Source organism: Microcaecilia unicolor, chromosome 1 (genome assembly GCF_901765095.1).
Source record: "Microcaecilia unicolor chromosome 1, aMicUni1.1, whole genome shotgun sequence".
NCBI classification, from domain to species: Eukaryota; Metazoa; Chordata; class Amphibia; order Gymnophiona; family Siphonopidae; genus Microcaecilia; species Microcaecilia unicolor.
Window position 1 is genome coordinate 171296328 of NC_044031.1, and position 16449 is coordinate 171312776.

The 16449-nt window shown below is 42.5% G+C and overlaps 1 protein-coding gene across 1 annotated transcript in view; it reads left to right on the forward strand.

Annotated features, from left to right (window-relative positions):
- The first annotated feature begins 8952 nt into the window (after window positions 1-8952).
- CREB5 (cAMP responsive element binding protein 5) overlaps window positions 8953-16449 on the forward strand; it is a 245152-nt gene continuing 237655 nt past the window's right edge. The window contains exon 1 of the mRNA XM_030189971.1: window positions 8953-8993. Within this exon, the coding sequence (XP_030045831.1) occupies window positions 8983-8993 (11 nt within the window). The 5' untranslated portion in view covers window positions 8953-8982. The remainder of the gene's footprint in view (window positions 8994-16449) is intronic.

Below are 16449 nucleotides of genomic sequence, written 5' to 3' on the forward strand. Positions count from 1 at the left end.
ACCATAATAACATTTCATGGACTTTATCTCCAGGAATGTGTCTAAACCACATCTTCTGGCAAAGAATTCCAGAGCTTAACTATGCATTGCGTGAAAAAAATAGTTTCTTCTATTCCATTTACATGTGCTACTATGTAACTTCATGGAATATCCCCTAGTCTTTGTACTTTTTGAAAGAGTAAAGAATCAATTCCATTCTACTCCACTCAGGATTTTGTAGACCTGTATTATATCTCCCCCTTCCCCTTAGCTGTTTCTTCTCTAAGCTGAAGGGCTCTAACTTCTCTAGCTTTTCCTCATATGAGTTGTTCCATGCCCATAATCATTTTGATCAATCTTCTCTGTACCTTTCTAATTCTGCTCTGTTTTTTTGATATGCAATGACCAGAATTGCACACAGAACTCAAGGTATAGTTGCATCAGAGAGACAGAGAGAAATATAACATTGGCATTCGCACTCACTCCTCTCTTCCAAACTGAAAGAATATTCATAAAATAAAACTCAAACAAGGAAGCCTTGTGGCAGAACTCTAGGCTGCAGCTTTATTAAAATTCTCCATTAATCACATCCTTTCTTTCTCCAAAGGTCCAAATTTAAATTTGCAAATATTATAACATTATACAATAAACTTTTAACAGTTAAGAACTTACCAATTAGATGGTAATAAACTAAATGAACTTAACATATACTTTTGAACTGAAAAATAGGCAGGGTTCTTGTTCCTAAGTATTCATAGCATCGCACATGACCCCGTAGCTTCATCCCATATCTCCCCAATTTCCTAAACTCACAAAATTCCCTCCAGGAATGCCATTCCATGTGGAATGTCCAAAACAAATCACCGCCACAAGCGATGGCAGCCTAGCTAGTCTCTGCTTCCTCACCAGCTGCAGGTTAAGTATGTGCAATACAAGCCTCAAGAATGTCCATACAGATGTTCAAATATTTGAAAGGTATTAATCCGCAAACGAACCTTTTCCGGAGATGGGAAGGTGGTAGGACTAGAGGACATGAATTGAAGTTGAAGGGGGGCAGACTCAGGAGTAATGTCAGGAAGTATTTTTTCACGGAAAGGGTGGTAGATATGTGGAATGCCCTCCCACGGGAGGTGGTGGAGATGAAAATGGTAATGGAATTCAAACATGCGTGGGATAAACTCAATGGAATCCTGTTTAGAAGGAATGGATCTACAGAATCTTAGCGGAAGTTGGGTGGTGACGCCGGTAATTGGAGCGTTAAACCAGTGCTGGGTGGACTTCTACAGTCTGATTGTGGCTGAATAGATATGGATGGGCTGGAGTGTAAATTTTAAGGGGCTTCGACGTTAGCTTCAGAACTTTTAGTACAGGAACAGTGCTGGGCAGACTTCTACAGTTTGTGCTTTGATAATGGCAAGGACAAATCAAACTCAGGTATACATATGACTATCACATATCATGTAAAATGAGTTTATCTTGTTGGACAGACTGGATGGGCCGTTCAGGTCTTTATCTGCCATCATTTACTATGTTACTATATCCTGAATGGGTGACAAACCAATCTCAGAAAGATGGACACCATCGTTCCTGTATAGACCTGGACAATCTGTTGTCAGTGAATCATGGATCAAAACCATTCCCCCCCCCCCCCCCACCCCATTTGCCAACAAAACAGGATACTTCTGCATTCACCTGCTTGTATAATTTCTCAATGGCTTTGTAACATTTAGCATCCCTCCAAAATGTCCTAGGAATAATCTGTGACCAGATAATACGAGTAAGTAGGAAATAATAGTGTACTGCCAAAAACGCCCTCTTTATACGCCTGATCAACTTGACACCTTTTATATAACAAAGGTCATTTCCACCTAAATGAATAAGTATATAAGTTGGTGTAGACAAAAGACAGGCTTGCAACAACGATGGTAATAGTTGCTTCCAGAGCATGCCTCGCAATCCCAACTAACGAATCCTCATTCCCAAATGAGATACTTTCAGATGAGGACCCCAACAGGATTGCTGCACTGTCTTCTGTACCCAGAAAATGAATGAATGTCCGTAGAGCCATACCATGATTTAAGTAAAGCCCCAGAATAGAAGCTGACAGAATAAACAATTAGACAAAACGACAATTGTAATGTTTCACACCGTCATATACCCTTTCAATCTATCTGACTGTCAACACCCCACACTTTTTATTAGAGAGGAAGAAGCACCCTCAGCAGCAACAGCTGTCTCAATCCTAAACAAATGAGTCCCATAATGCAAAGGATTAAACCCTGTTTCCTGTAAGCATTGTCTAAATTACTGCTGCAAATTGGAATCTGGTTAAAAGGGTTACATCTTGATGAGCTAACCAAAATAAAGTGGAACCTTACCAGCCCAAAATTCCAAACATATTGCCAAGGACAAATGAGGAGACCGGTTGCCTTATGCAAAACTATCCCAGTACCCTTACCAAGCTAGTCAGTCTTAGACCGCCACAAATGAAGATGCACCTGCATGGATGAAAGGACTACATCAGAGCTCAATAATCCCCAAATACCCATGTCCCTCTTATTGGCCGCCGCAGGCTCACTTATATGAAAAGCCCCATAGAATGCCGGAGAATAAGCAGCAAGAAAAAGCAAAACCTTGTATTCTGAGGAACAAACTGCTGGCAAAATTTCCAGTTGATCATGGAGATGCGGCAAATGCACCCGAAGAGGACTAATTGATCTCCCAGTAGTAATGTATCCCTCAAACATTTCTTCACTAAAAAAGTAGAAGTAAATTCAACAAACCTCTTAACTTGCACAGAAAACGTATGCTGGCTAAGATTGCATTAACCATATGGACAGACCAATCCCAACACTTGTTAACTGCCCAATGCTGAATGATGCAGCTCTTAATGCAACTGGATGATATTTCAAAGTTGTGGTGGCATCAGGATTGGCTCTTTGTCTGCACCTGGCACCAAGGCCTGAAAACGCAATCACTGAAAACAAGAAATACCATCAGTTATTTAATTATGAGCACCAGGAATATTCTTAGCAGTTATTGTTACATTTAACAATAAACAGTTCAACACTAATACTCGCATTACTTCAGCGATCAACAAAGAACCAGCAGATTGATTATTCAAAGCTTTCACCACTGCTGTGTTGTCAGACCGCCAAATCGCCCTACGATTGATTAGCTTCTCTTCCCCCCCCCCCCCCCCCCCCCCAGATTACAAAAGCTACCAAACCTGGAAAGAGTTCCAAAAAAGCAATATTTCTACACCCAACTTGCAGGCCACTGCTCAGCACACCAAGCTCCCTGAAAATGCAGTCCAAAATCTTTGCCCCCCAGCACATGAGAGAACAGTTTCAAATCCCAGGCCAATACTGCCGATAATTACCAAACTTGTATTCCATTGAAATGTTTAAGAGAAGAACCCCACATTTTTAAGTATTCTTTCGCCGAAATTGGAATCCTGATAAAATGATGCATCTGATGAACATTCTTCATTAGTCATGCTAACCACCAAGTAAAGACTCTACCCTGTGGTATAACCCAGAAAGCAAAATTAAAGTATCCAATCAAAGACAGGACCTGTCTGGAAGTCAACCTCTTAGCTGTGCATGCCCCATCAATAGCCCCCACCAACTTAGAGACCTTATTTGCAGCAACCTACACTTCATCCAGACCAAGTCCAATTCAATAGCCAAAAAGGTCAAAATTGCACTCGGCCCTTCAGACTTTTCTGATGCCAATGGAACTCCAACTCCTTAGCCACACACTTAAATGTATCTACTAGCATAGCACAAAGATTAGATCCAGCATCTCTCACAAACAAGGAATCATCTAAATAGTGCACTATATTAGCATAACCAGTCACCTGTTGCACTACCCATTCTAAAAAGGTTGAGAAAGCTTCAAAGTAGGCACAGGCAACTGAACAACCCATCGGCAAACAACTGTGTAAATAGTATTTCTCATCAGATTTAAAGCCCAGAAGATGAAATGAAGTAGGGTGAATAGGCAACAGGTGAAAAGTGCCTCAATATCACTCTTGGCCATCAAAACTCCTGGACCTTGACCATTCAGCAAAGCTACTGCCTGATCAAATAAGGTATATTGCACTGAACATAATTCAGGATCAATAAAGTTATTAACACTGGACCCCTATGGAAGAAGGTTGTAAATTAAATGAAACTTCCATGCCTCTTTCACGGGGTCTATACCTATTGGGGAAACTACTAAATCAGCCAAAGGTGGACCATCATAGAGGCCAGAAATCCTACCCAACTATACTTCTTTCTGTTGTCTATCCTGCACAATATCAGAATGCAGAACAATTGATGGGGCATTAATTTTCTTGTGGTGTAAAGAATGACCCTTGAAAGAACAAAACAAAATGATAAACCATTAGTTAAGAACTGGGCTGCCTCATTATTCAGGTAAAACTTCAACCAGCCAAGCAAAGCATCTAACTTAATGGGTGACTAACTGGTCCAGCTGCTCACTTAACCCCTGGACATCCAGACTGGGGTTTAAGTGCCTGGAAGGATGCAGAGGCTTATCGGGAGGCTGAGTGCACCCCATAACAAAGTGACACCTGTGACGAAAATGGCAAGCCAGGAGCTCACATTGCCTGGCATTAAAATAGAAATAAACATTTTTTGAAGAGGCATCCCTCCCTGAAAAATCCATATGGGAGGTTTAATCCAAGCTCCATTGGAAGCCTGGATACAGTGCAGGGCTCAGATGTTCCAGATCAACAGTATCAGTGACAGACCTCCATAATATATGCGTGGGTTTGTCCTGGGTACTAATGACCATTCTTATTGGAGATGGGCTGCATTATCTCTTTCACATTGGGTCAATTGTAGGAGGAAGGGGAGTTCCTTTCATATCAGGACTTACAAGGTGAATATGGGTTGCCTGATCAATATGTTTTTCACTATGTTCAACTACAGGATTTTATATCACATAGAGCTAAAAGCGGCCTCAGTCTTGTTGAAACAGAATTACAACTTGCAGTAAGGTTGGGCACGGGGAAAGGAGGGGTTTCTAGGCTTTACAAAGCGCTTTTACAGAGAGATCAATCTTTGGCACCTGATACAGATAAATGAGAATCTGTTTTAATTTCTCATTATGATCCTAAACTCTGGAATAAGACCTTTCAATATCTGTTTAAAGTTTCAATGGCAACCCCGCTAATTGAAAGTGGATATAAGATGTTCTACCAATTGTATTATACCCCTAATATTTGGCACAGGGTCAGCCCAGTGCTGGCAGAGTTGTGGGGCTATAGGTTCTTTCTATCATATTTGGTGGACTTTCCTGAAGGTACAGACTTTCTGGGTCACTTTGCATCAACACCTCCTTGGCTTTCTCCCTGTTCCACAGCCTATGAAGAGACAAGGAAATAACGTGATCAACAGGACACGTCCAAGCAAGACCAAGGAGACGAGAGATGGAAAAAATTGTTCTTTAATAGTAGATAAGACTTGACACAGCACCGTGTTTCATCGAACAATGCCTTCCTCAGGAGTCTGTGTATGGTGATCACTTGTAGATGCAGCTGACACAGCGATTTTCCTATTTGGTTCTTATTGGACTCGATTCTTTTAAAGTTTTTCTTATACTTTTAGTAACGCCACTTGCATATTTACTAATCATTAGTCCTTTTTAAAGGCTTGATTTGGTTTGCTTCCTCTTCAGCTGCATCTACAAGTGATCACCATACACAGACTCCTGATTCAGGCATTGTTCACCAAAACACTGTGCCGTGTTGAGTCTTATCTACTATTAAAGAACAATTTTTCCATCTCTCGTCTCCTTGGTCTTGGTTGGAAGTGTCCTGTTGATCATGCTACTCCCTTGTCTCTGCATTTCCCCTCGTAGCGGATCCCGTTTCTCCACTTCTGTGGTTGTCTTCCACAGCCTATGACAGCAGAATGTTGCCTACTGAATTTTAAAGCAGTACGAGTTAAGAAAGAAGTTCATAGACTTTTGATTCATATCTATACTGCGGCCTGGATTATATTGCGAAATACTAGAAACAGGCCTCTATCCCCCCCGATGGAAAGCATTTTCAAAACAAGTGAATTATTGCCATTTGATGTCCCAATTAATGGCTTTGAAATATGGATGCCTTCTTCAATATCACAAAATCTGGGATTTATTTATTTTATTTATTTAGATTTTGATCACACTTTTTTCAGTAGTAGCTCAAGGCATGATAGAACTGTGCGTTTATCATAGTTTATGATTTGTTTAATTGAGGAGCCCTGGACTACATGGCATAAAGCTGGTTGGGATCTGTGGGGGTGGGGGGGATATGATGAGTCATGGTATATTGATGATGGTTTATGCTGTTGGATTGTGTTATATGCTATGAGTGTTTGTGAATTGGATGTTTTGAAAACAATAAAAAATTATAGAATTAAACAAAAAAAGAATTTCAATGGGGATATACCGAAAACTTTAATGGTTGAAAATCCCTGACTTATGCACTTAAGTGGTACATAAATGTGAGGGTCCTGTTACAGAATTAAGAGGTGTATGTTTTAGGCTTCTAGCATTTGTATACAGACATTTCAACGTGTGTGTTTTTTGTTTGTGTCCACAACCTGCTTAGCCATTGACAGAGATAATTGGCAATCTTTACTTTGTCCGCTTTTCCTTTAAAAGCACCTGACTTGCTTGGACTTTGTTGCAACCTCTCCATTGACATGCCCTGTTTTGATAGTATCACTCGAATATATCTTACCCAGAACCTGAACCATGTGATCCTGAGCGTCTATCGACTTCCCCCAAATTCTAGTTTAAAAGTTACTCTGTCTCCTTTTTTAAGACTAGCACCAGCAGTCTGGTTCTATCCTGGTTAATGTGAAGTCCATATCTCTGGAATAGGCTCCTCCTTTCCCTGATTGTTGCCTGGTTCCAAACAAATATAAATCCCTCTTTTCTGCAGCATTGTCTCTTCTATGCATTGAGACTTTGGGATCTGCCTGCCCCTTGGGTCCTGAGCACGGAATGCTACCCTGGAGGACTGTACATTTAAATTTTCTATCTAAGAGTCTCAATTTGGCTTCCAGAACCACCCTTCCACATTTTCCTATGTCATTGGTACTTATGTACTAAGACAGCCGGTTCCACCACAGTATTGTCTAAAGTCTTATCTGGGTGGCATATGAGGTCTCACCTTCGCTGCGTACAACTGGTATCGCTATAGAAATGATTTGTAGTAGTAGCATTAGGCAGGCAAGTGACCAAGTAGTCCTCATGCCCACCAGCCACCCAGCTATCTACATGCTTAATAATCAGATCTTCAACTAAAATTTCCATTCTAACCCTTCCCTCCTGGGCAGAAGCCTCACTGAGAGAGGATATTGAATCCTCTGGAAGGGGCAGGGCCTGGCTACGGAATGGCTTCCTGTATCACCAAGGTGGTGATCTCCTCCTTTTAGGTGACCACCTTCCTCCAAGGCAACACAGAGGCTGCCAGACGGGAAGTATGACTCCTCTACTGTGTTCATGCATGAGATTGATTTGCATCCACTGCCTCCACTGCACACAAATCTCTTTCATGCATATTCATTGTGGATATCCTGAAAACCTGACTGGCAAGGGGGTACTCCAGGACTGACTTGGGTAATGCTGGCCTAATGGTTAAAGGAGTGGACTGAGACCCAGGCAAGACAGGGTTTAAGTGTGATCTTGGGCAAGTCACCTTAACCCACTGCTTCAGGTACAAATGTTTTTGTGATCCCTCACAGGACAGAGCAGTGGCGTACCCCCCCGGGTGCATGCTGCTGGGGGGGGGGGGTGCTGCGCGCCTGTTGGCCGAGTCCACTCGTTCCCTCCCTGCTGCTCCCTCTGCGCGGAACAGGTTACTTCCTGTTCCGGGTCAGAGGGAGCAGCAGGGAACAAGCGGACTCGGAGCCGACAGGCGCGCGGCACCCCCCCCCCCCCCCAGCAGGTAAAAATGCACCCGGGGGGGTCGTGCTGCACCCGGGGGGGTGTAATTTTGCCAGGGAGGGGGGCTGCGCTGCACCCGGGGGGGGGGGCACATCGGCGATCCGCCCCGGGTGTCAGCCAGCCTAGGAACGCTACTGGGACAGAAAAATACTTTCTGTACCTCAGTGTAAAATTTACCCAGCCTCCCTGCCAGTTAAAGTACATGCGGATGGTTCTTGGAGCTTGTTTGGCTGACAGCATCTTTTTTTTTAAATTTTTCTGCTATCACTACAATCGCTCTTTGTCAGCCTAGGCAATTGCCTAATTTGCCTGATGATTAAGCCATCTCTGGTTCACCCTCTTCTCCTGTTGCTGGGGGAGAAGAAGTTGGGGAAAGACACTTCAAATCATGTGTTTAGGAGTAAATGAGATGTAAATCTGACCTTTAATCTGAAGTGAGCTGTAAAATCATCAGAGTTTTACAAAACAGGGACATTGAGCATCACAAGCTTGGCTAACTTAGACCCACAGGTTCTGTGGCTCCTTGTTCTTTCCTTTTTCAAGCCCTCCAAAACTTTTTTACACCTTCTCTTTTACAATGCCTGAAACACATGGCAGTGTATATTTTTTTCTTTTGCAATATATATATATAATTTTTTTTTGGATCAAAACCAGCAAATCACTGACAAGACTTGTCTCCCAGACAGTGGCTCGGACACTTTGAGGCATCAGCACTGTTTATCCGTTTCCAGTGGCGATTGCACCACCAAGCTTCCCAACCTCTGGAACTAGGCCCGAGGCTGTTTTGGTTACATTGAAGTTTCATGCTTTAGCTCTGCCAGATTTAAATGGTGACTTCACTTACAGTGAGCTAAAAAGGAGAAGGGGGAGGGAGGGTAGTACAGGGAGGGAGAGAGAGAGAGAAGGCCAGAGGATTACATCACCATTTGGACTGGAATCAAATGGGAAGGATATGACTCACTGGTCTAGTTAAGGTTTGGCTCAAGTTCTACATGCATTCAATCCAGTGCTCTCATGTTCTGCACCTCAGCAGGGAATTCAGGCTCAGTGATGTCCATGAGGTTTGTTTTTAATTTTCTAACTTTTCCTCTTTCATTTCTAATACCTCTTACAGATAACTACTTACAAATATTTCTGTGCCTTGAGCAACGTGTGTGTGTGTTTTAAAGTTTGTTTACATTGGTACTTGTTATTTCACTTTGAGAAGAGTTTGTTCTGGTTATTTAGACACGGCTGAATGGGCGAGAGACTGATTGAAAAACAAAGGGTAAGGCATTGAGAAGAAAGACGGGCGAGAAAGTTGGAAAGCTGGAGAGAGTTTCGGATCGTAAGGGATGAGAGGGTTACAGTGCAGCAACCAATGGGTCGCTGGTGATGTAATACTGCTGGATCTGCTGGGTACTGAAGTAATGTGAGAGCTGCTAGAGGAACGAGGGAGGGGGAGAGAGAGCGTGGAGCACTGGGGGTCAGGGTTGCAAAGCATTTACCTGTTCTCAAGAGGCTTAATGTTTATTATCCCTTGCAATGGCTGTGACTGGCTTCAGGCAGCAGGCTCTTAATTATTCACAGACTCTCCTTTTTATCTGTGATTAAAAGTAGAACCGTATTATGATGAGTGGGAAGAGAAGTGACATTATCACAGCTGCAAATTATTTTCCTTGCATACTGGGCTGGGAATGGTTTGGCACTGGGTTCTCTGGTTCCCGAGAAAGTGGGCTCTTGATGTGGAATTGGTGAACGAGGAGGGGGAGAGGAGGAATAATTCAAGTGGTGGTTGTTGGTGTGGGGGGGGGGGGGGGGGGGGGGAGATGTGTCGCTTAAGGATCTCTTTGTGAGGAAATTATTTGGAGTCACAAAAATTGTGTGTATTTCATCCACTGAGTACTTTCGGTGCTGTGGTGATGTTGTCTGCAAGATGAATTTGCCTCTGGGAATTTGCTTTCCATCTGTTAAGATTTGCCCCTTTTGGGGGTCTCCAGGTGCACATGAAAGCTTCTCTTTGGCCAAGCAAAATTGTAGATCTAAAATTAAAAACTCCAGCAAAGGCTAGAGCACAAAGCTAGTCAGCTGCCAGTATCACGTGCAGTGCAAAAACAAACTGTGTACTGTATCTGAAGCCAGAGTTAGTCTACTGAGCACGCCAGTGCTAGCAGAGGCATAGTCTGCGCCGTCCTGTTGGAGATCATACAGTAACCGGCAGTACAAAGGGCTCATTCGCATGTCAAAATGTTAACAAAAATGTTTTCATCAAGTGTACTCTTAATGAATGCACAGTAACCAAAAAAACTCATTTGTTATGGAATATTTTATCCGGTGTAGTATGTCTATTGCACTGTGAGTACGGTTACCTTGTCATATACCATAATAACGCACCCTAATTATCAATTATTGAGCCTGCCATGAGTGGGAAAGCACGGGGTACAAATGTAACAAAAAAAAAATTAATAAGATGTACACTGGACTTTCACAATATCTAATTCTTTATTTCCTATGTTTAATATTCATGATTGTTTCAAACTAAGTTATCCCGATTTTTATTATAAGATGAACTTTCCTTCCTGAATACCTACTCCATTCTATCTCCTCTACCTTAACTATGTATTTCTTTTTTTATGGAACTGGTAATCACCATTACGGAAATATGTAAGCCACATTGAGCCTGCAAATAGGTGGGGAAATGTGGGATACAAATGTTGTAAATAAATTTAGTCAGAAGTCTTTGTAGATTGCAATCTGCTTTGATAGTATGTGTTGTGTAAATCGGTATCTAAAGACAGGCGCCGAATGTTCGCATCAGTTATAGAATGATAGCACTTGTGTGTGTCACTGGCGCTATATTTTGACATTTGTGCATGCAAGTACTAGGCACTATTGTATAATATACACACCAAAATCGCTTAGGGGGGTGGGTCGATATTAAAATGATTTAACCAGCCAAAAACGACTCCTGGCCGGTTAAATTGCCTGCTCAGGGCTATCCGCTAATTTTCGGTGGCACTTAACCGGCTAGTATATCTGGTTGGTGTAAGGGGTGAAGAACGGAGTAATCGAGCAGAAACATAAAGGGACTTGCCTTGAGACAGCAGTAAGGCGAAACGTGTCGGCACATCGTCCCCTGAGACTTCTACATTACATAAGTATTGCCATACTGGGACAGACCGAAGGTCCATCAAGCCCAGCATCCTTTTTCCAACAGTGGCCAATCCAGGTTACAAGTACCTGGCAAGATCCCAAAAAAGTACAATACGTTTTTTGCTGCTTATCCTAGAAATATACACAACGTCAATTTAGACAAAAACTGTTATATTGCAAATAACATCGAGAATAACTTATATAGGCTGTAGAGGTAATCTCATATCATTTTAGGACATTGCATATCAACCTATACAGTGGCTCCCAGGTCAATGCAAATTTCTAATCATCGAATACCTCCAGCCAACCGGTAGTGTTTTATACTGATACTCTAATTGCGTTTCAGCTGTAAATAGCTTCAAACATCCTACCGTTCAAAAAATCAACATTATTGCAATGTAAAAGCAAATAATGCACAGATATAACTTAGCTTAAATGCTCCCGCCTTGGTGTATTGTCTTCCGTGGCTGGGACTTAGCTGGTTCCATCAAAATTCTAGTGAAACCTCATTGGCAACACCGATACTGGTGTTGCCAATGAGGTTTCACTAGAATTTTGATGGAACCAGCTAAGTCCCAGCCACGGAAGACAATACACCAAGGCGGGAGCATTTAAGCTAAGTTATATCTGTGCATTATTTGCTTTTACATTGCAATAATGTTGATTTTTTGAACGGTAGGATGTTTGAAGCTATTTACAGCTGAAACGCAATTAGAGTATCAGTATAAAACACTACCGGTTGGCTGGAGGTATTCGATGATTAGAAATTTGCATTGACCTGGGAGCCACTGTATAGGTTGATATGCAATGTCCTAAAATGATATGAGATTACCTCTACAGCCTATATAAGTTATTCTCGATGTTATTTGCAATATAACAGTTTTTGTCTAAATTGACGTTGTGTATATTTACAAAGTGCTGAGACAAAACTGAGCCATTTAATTGAATAGTTGTATCCTAGAAATAAGCAGTGGATTTTTTCCCACATCCATTTTAATAATGGCTTATGGACTTTTCTTTTAGGAAGCTATCCAAACCTTTTTGAAACCCCGCTAAGCTAACTGCTGGGTCTCTGTGGCCTAGTGGTTAGGGTGGTGGACTTTGGTCCTGAGGAATTGAGTTTGATTCCCGGCACAGACAGCTCCTTGTGACTCTGGGCAAGTCACTTAACCCTTCATTGCCTGCCACATGAGCCTGCCATGAGTGGGAAAGCACGGGGTACAAATGTAATTTAAAAAAACAAATTCCAGATTTTAATTACACATTACATAGTAACATAGTAGATGATGGCAGAAAAAGACCTGCATGGTCCATCCAGTCTGCCCATGACAAACTCATATGTGTATACCTTACCTTGAATTTGTACCTGTCCTTTTCAGGGCACAGACCGTATAACTCTGCCCAGCAGTATTTCCTGCCTCCCAACCACCAGTCCCGCCTCCCATCATCGGCTCTGGTACAGACCGTATAAGTCTGCCCTCCCCTATCCTAGCCTCCCAACCACCAACCCCTCTTCCCCCCACCTGCTCCGCCACCCAATTTCAGCTAAGCTTCTGAGGATCCATTCCTTATGCACAGGATTCCTTTATGCATATCCCACGCATGTTTGAACTCCGTTACCGTTTTCATCTCCACCATCTCTCGCGGGAGGGCATTCCAAGCGTCCACACCCTCTCCGTGAAAAAATACTTCCTGACATCTTTCCTGAGTCTGCCCCCCTTCAATCTCATTTCATGTCCTCTCATTCTACCGCCTTCCCATCTCCAGAAAAGATTCATTTGCGGATTAATACCTTTCAAATATTTGAACGTCTGTATCATATCACCCCGTTCCTCCTTTCCTCCAGGGTATACATGTTCAGGTCAGCAAGTCTCTCTTCATACGTCTTGGAACGCAAATCCCATACCATCCTCGTAGCTTTTCTTTGCACCGCTTCCATTTTTTTAACATCCTTCGCAAGATACGGCCTCCAAAACTGAACACAATACTCCAGGTGGGGCCTCACCAACGTCTTATACAGGGGCATTAAAACCTCCTTTCTTCTGCTGGTCACTCCTCTCTCTATACAGCCTAGCAATCTTCTAGCTACATTGAGTGAAGAAATATTTTCTCTGATTTGTTTTAAATTTACTACTTTGTGAACAATGTTGTCAAAGGGTTAGAAGGAAAAAGTTGCCTTTTTATAGATGACATGAGTGGATACCCCGGAAGGAGTGGAAAGCACAAGAAGTGATCTATAAAAAATTAGAAGCATGGGCTAATGCTTGACAATTAAGCTTTAATATGCAGAAATGAGTGTGATGCATTTTTGGTGTAGAAATGCAAAGGAGCTGTATGTGATGAGGAGAAGAGAGGCAGACATGCATCGACCACGAGAGAGACCTCAAGAGTGATAGTGTCCGAGTATTTCAAGGTGACAAAACAATGTGGTTGCCAAGGCCAGAAGTACAGAAAGAAGAATAACCTGCAGCGGGGAGGAGGTTATAATGCCCATGTACATGTCATTGATGAGGTTGCACTTGTATGGGTTTGTATGGGTTTAAAGTCCCACGAAACCATCAAGTTATCTGACTAAGATAAGTATCTTGTTACTTAAAGAAATTGTAAAGATTTACAAAGTTTGTTTAAAGAATAATCGGACCAATCAGTGGCGATCCTAGCCTGCATGACACCCGGGGCGGATCGCCAATGTGCCCCCCCCCCCGGGTGCATCGCGGCCCCCCCCCCGGCGAAATGACACCTCCCCCCCCCCGGGTGCACGCCGCTGGGTGGGGGGGGGGTGCCACGGCGTGCGCCTGTCAGCTGAGTTCGCTGACTTTGCTAACTTCGCTGCAGCTCCCTCTGCCCCGGCCGGAACAGGAAGTAACCTATTTCGGGGCAGAGGGAGCTGCAGCGAAGTTAGCGAAGTCAGCGAACTCAGCTGACAGGCGCACGCCATGGCACCCCCCAGCGGCGTGCACCCGGGGCGGACCGCCCCCCCCCTTGGTACGCCACTGGGACCAATGACAATAAAAGGTGGATATCATCATTAAACCTTTAAACAATTTGTGGAGCACCACCTCTGTTGGTCCGAAGTTACCTTTTTGTGTGAACTGTTAAGAATTATTACTACTACTACTACTACTATTTAGCATTTCTATAGCGCTACAAGGCATATGCAGCGCTGCACAAACATAGAAGAAAGACAGTCCCTGCTCAAAGAGCTTACAATCTAATAGACAAAAAATAAATAAAGTAAGCAAATCAAATCAATTAATGTGAACGGGAAGGAAGAGAGGAGGGTAGGTGGAGGCGAGTGGTTATAATATCAGCAGTGCTTATATGTGGTGTGATATATTGATCTAAATCTGCTGTAATTAGTTTTGAGAATTATTGGCCATTTGATTGCTTACCGGTTAGTGCCACTGGAAATAACCAGTTAGCACTGAGCTGAAAACTGGCTATTTTGGGAGCAGAGTCGGCACTTAGCCGGTTAAGTGCTGATATTCAGCCCATAACTGGCCAGGTTAATCACTTAAACAGGACCGCACAAAAGTCAGTCCTGCCTTTATACAGTAACCCATGGCCGGTTAAGTGGGGAATATCACAGTTAACCAGCTATGCATTAGCTGGCTCCGGAAACTCAGAAAATCAATGCCGAAGCCCAGATATGGCCCAGCATTGGGTGCACACAGGCGAAGAGTGGATGGATCATGGGCGTGTCTCTGAGGTCCACATGTAACTTATAGAATACTCTGTTACATGCACGATGACCCTGTTAGGTATTCAGCTGAGTTTAATAATATACGGGTAATTTCTACAACAGAGTATCTATGCGGAACATCCAAAAAAGTGGATATTTTATAAAAGCACCTTTCATAGGTGCTGGACAGAAGACAGTGAAAGTGAAATTAGTGATGCTACACGGAATTTTTACCAAGATATTAAAATGCTCCATCATCAATCGATACACAACTGAGCACTCATCGATTGACCCCTGAAGAAGGCTGCTAGAGCCGAAACACGGGCCGTGTTGGGTCCAAATAAAATTTTCATTGAAGCATCTTATCCTGGTGTGGTGACTGATCACTTGAAATTGGTTCCTTTCCACCCTCTTACTGCTGTGTTCTGTCCTTATGGAGAGTGTGAAACCCATTTGTCTTTTCGTACAGTTAGATTCAACACTTACTCTGATTCCCCAAATCCAAGCAACCTTCAAGAGCTGTTTCTACTATTTGCAACAGCTACATTGCCTCTCTCCTTACATCGAGAAGTTAAATCTTATTCCAGTTGTACATGCCATGATAACATCAAGACTGGATTACTGCAATGCACTATACAATGGTCTGACTACAAAGGGCCTGCACTAGCTCCAGTTGATTCAGAATGCTGCAGCAAGACTCACAGAAGGTTGCAAGCGACATGACCACATTACACCATTTTTGCAAAAACATCATTGGTTACCAGTACAGTACAGGGCTAAATTTAAAACTCTGTCTGATCTTCAAGGCCCTAAAAGAAAATGGCCCTGAGTACCTGAAGAATAGGATGAGCATCTACACACCATCAAGGATAATTAAGTTCTCTCAAGGACTATCACTAACCACACCCTCTCCAAAAGACATTACACGATGTGATACCTGCAAGCGAGCCTTCTCCGGAGTAGCCTCCATACCCTGGAATGCACTGCCTGAAAAGCCTCGCTTAACATAAGACTATCTCTACTTCAGGAAGCAGGTGAAAACTTGACTCTTCAACCAGGCCTTTAATGGAAGAAGTAACTAACTTGCTAGTCTCACTCACACACACAAGGAGTGACATGGACTGCACATAATTCAGCAGGACATGTTTATCCACTCGTACCCTAGCTAAGATAATATTTAACCATTTTTCTGACCTCATGTGCACCTTTCATTAAATTAGTCACCTTATTTTCTAACTCCTTTTACTCTCTTGCCTATCTATATGTTTCATCTTTGCTTATACCCTTGACTGTCAATTAAAATATTCTATTATGTATTGTGTTGACATTGTAAGTAGTGTACTATGCCATACTTTGTATTGTTATTTGTTTGATTTATTCTTACTGTATACCGCCTTGAGTGAATTCCTTCAAAAAGGCGGTAAATAAATCCTAATAAATAAAGGAAAGAGATTAGCATATAATGCAGGCAATGTATGCAAATCAAGTTCATGCATATTCATTACGGATATCCTGAAAACCTGACTGGCAAGGGATACTCCAGGACCGGACTTTGGAAACACAGATCTAGAAGTTCAGTGACAGTTGTTTTGTTTTTAAAGAAATTGAATTTTGAGTTATCACGAGGGGAGTGATGACCCAATTTTTTTATGTGCAAAGACTGATGATTATATTGTGTGAGGCATAAAATTTGATTATATAAA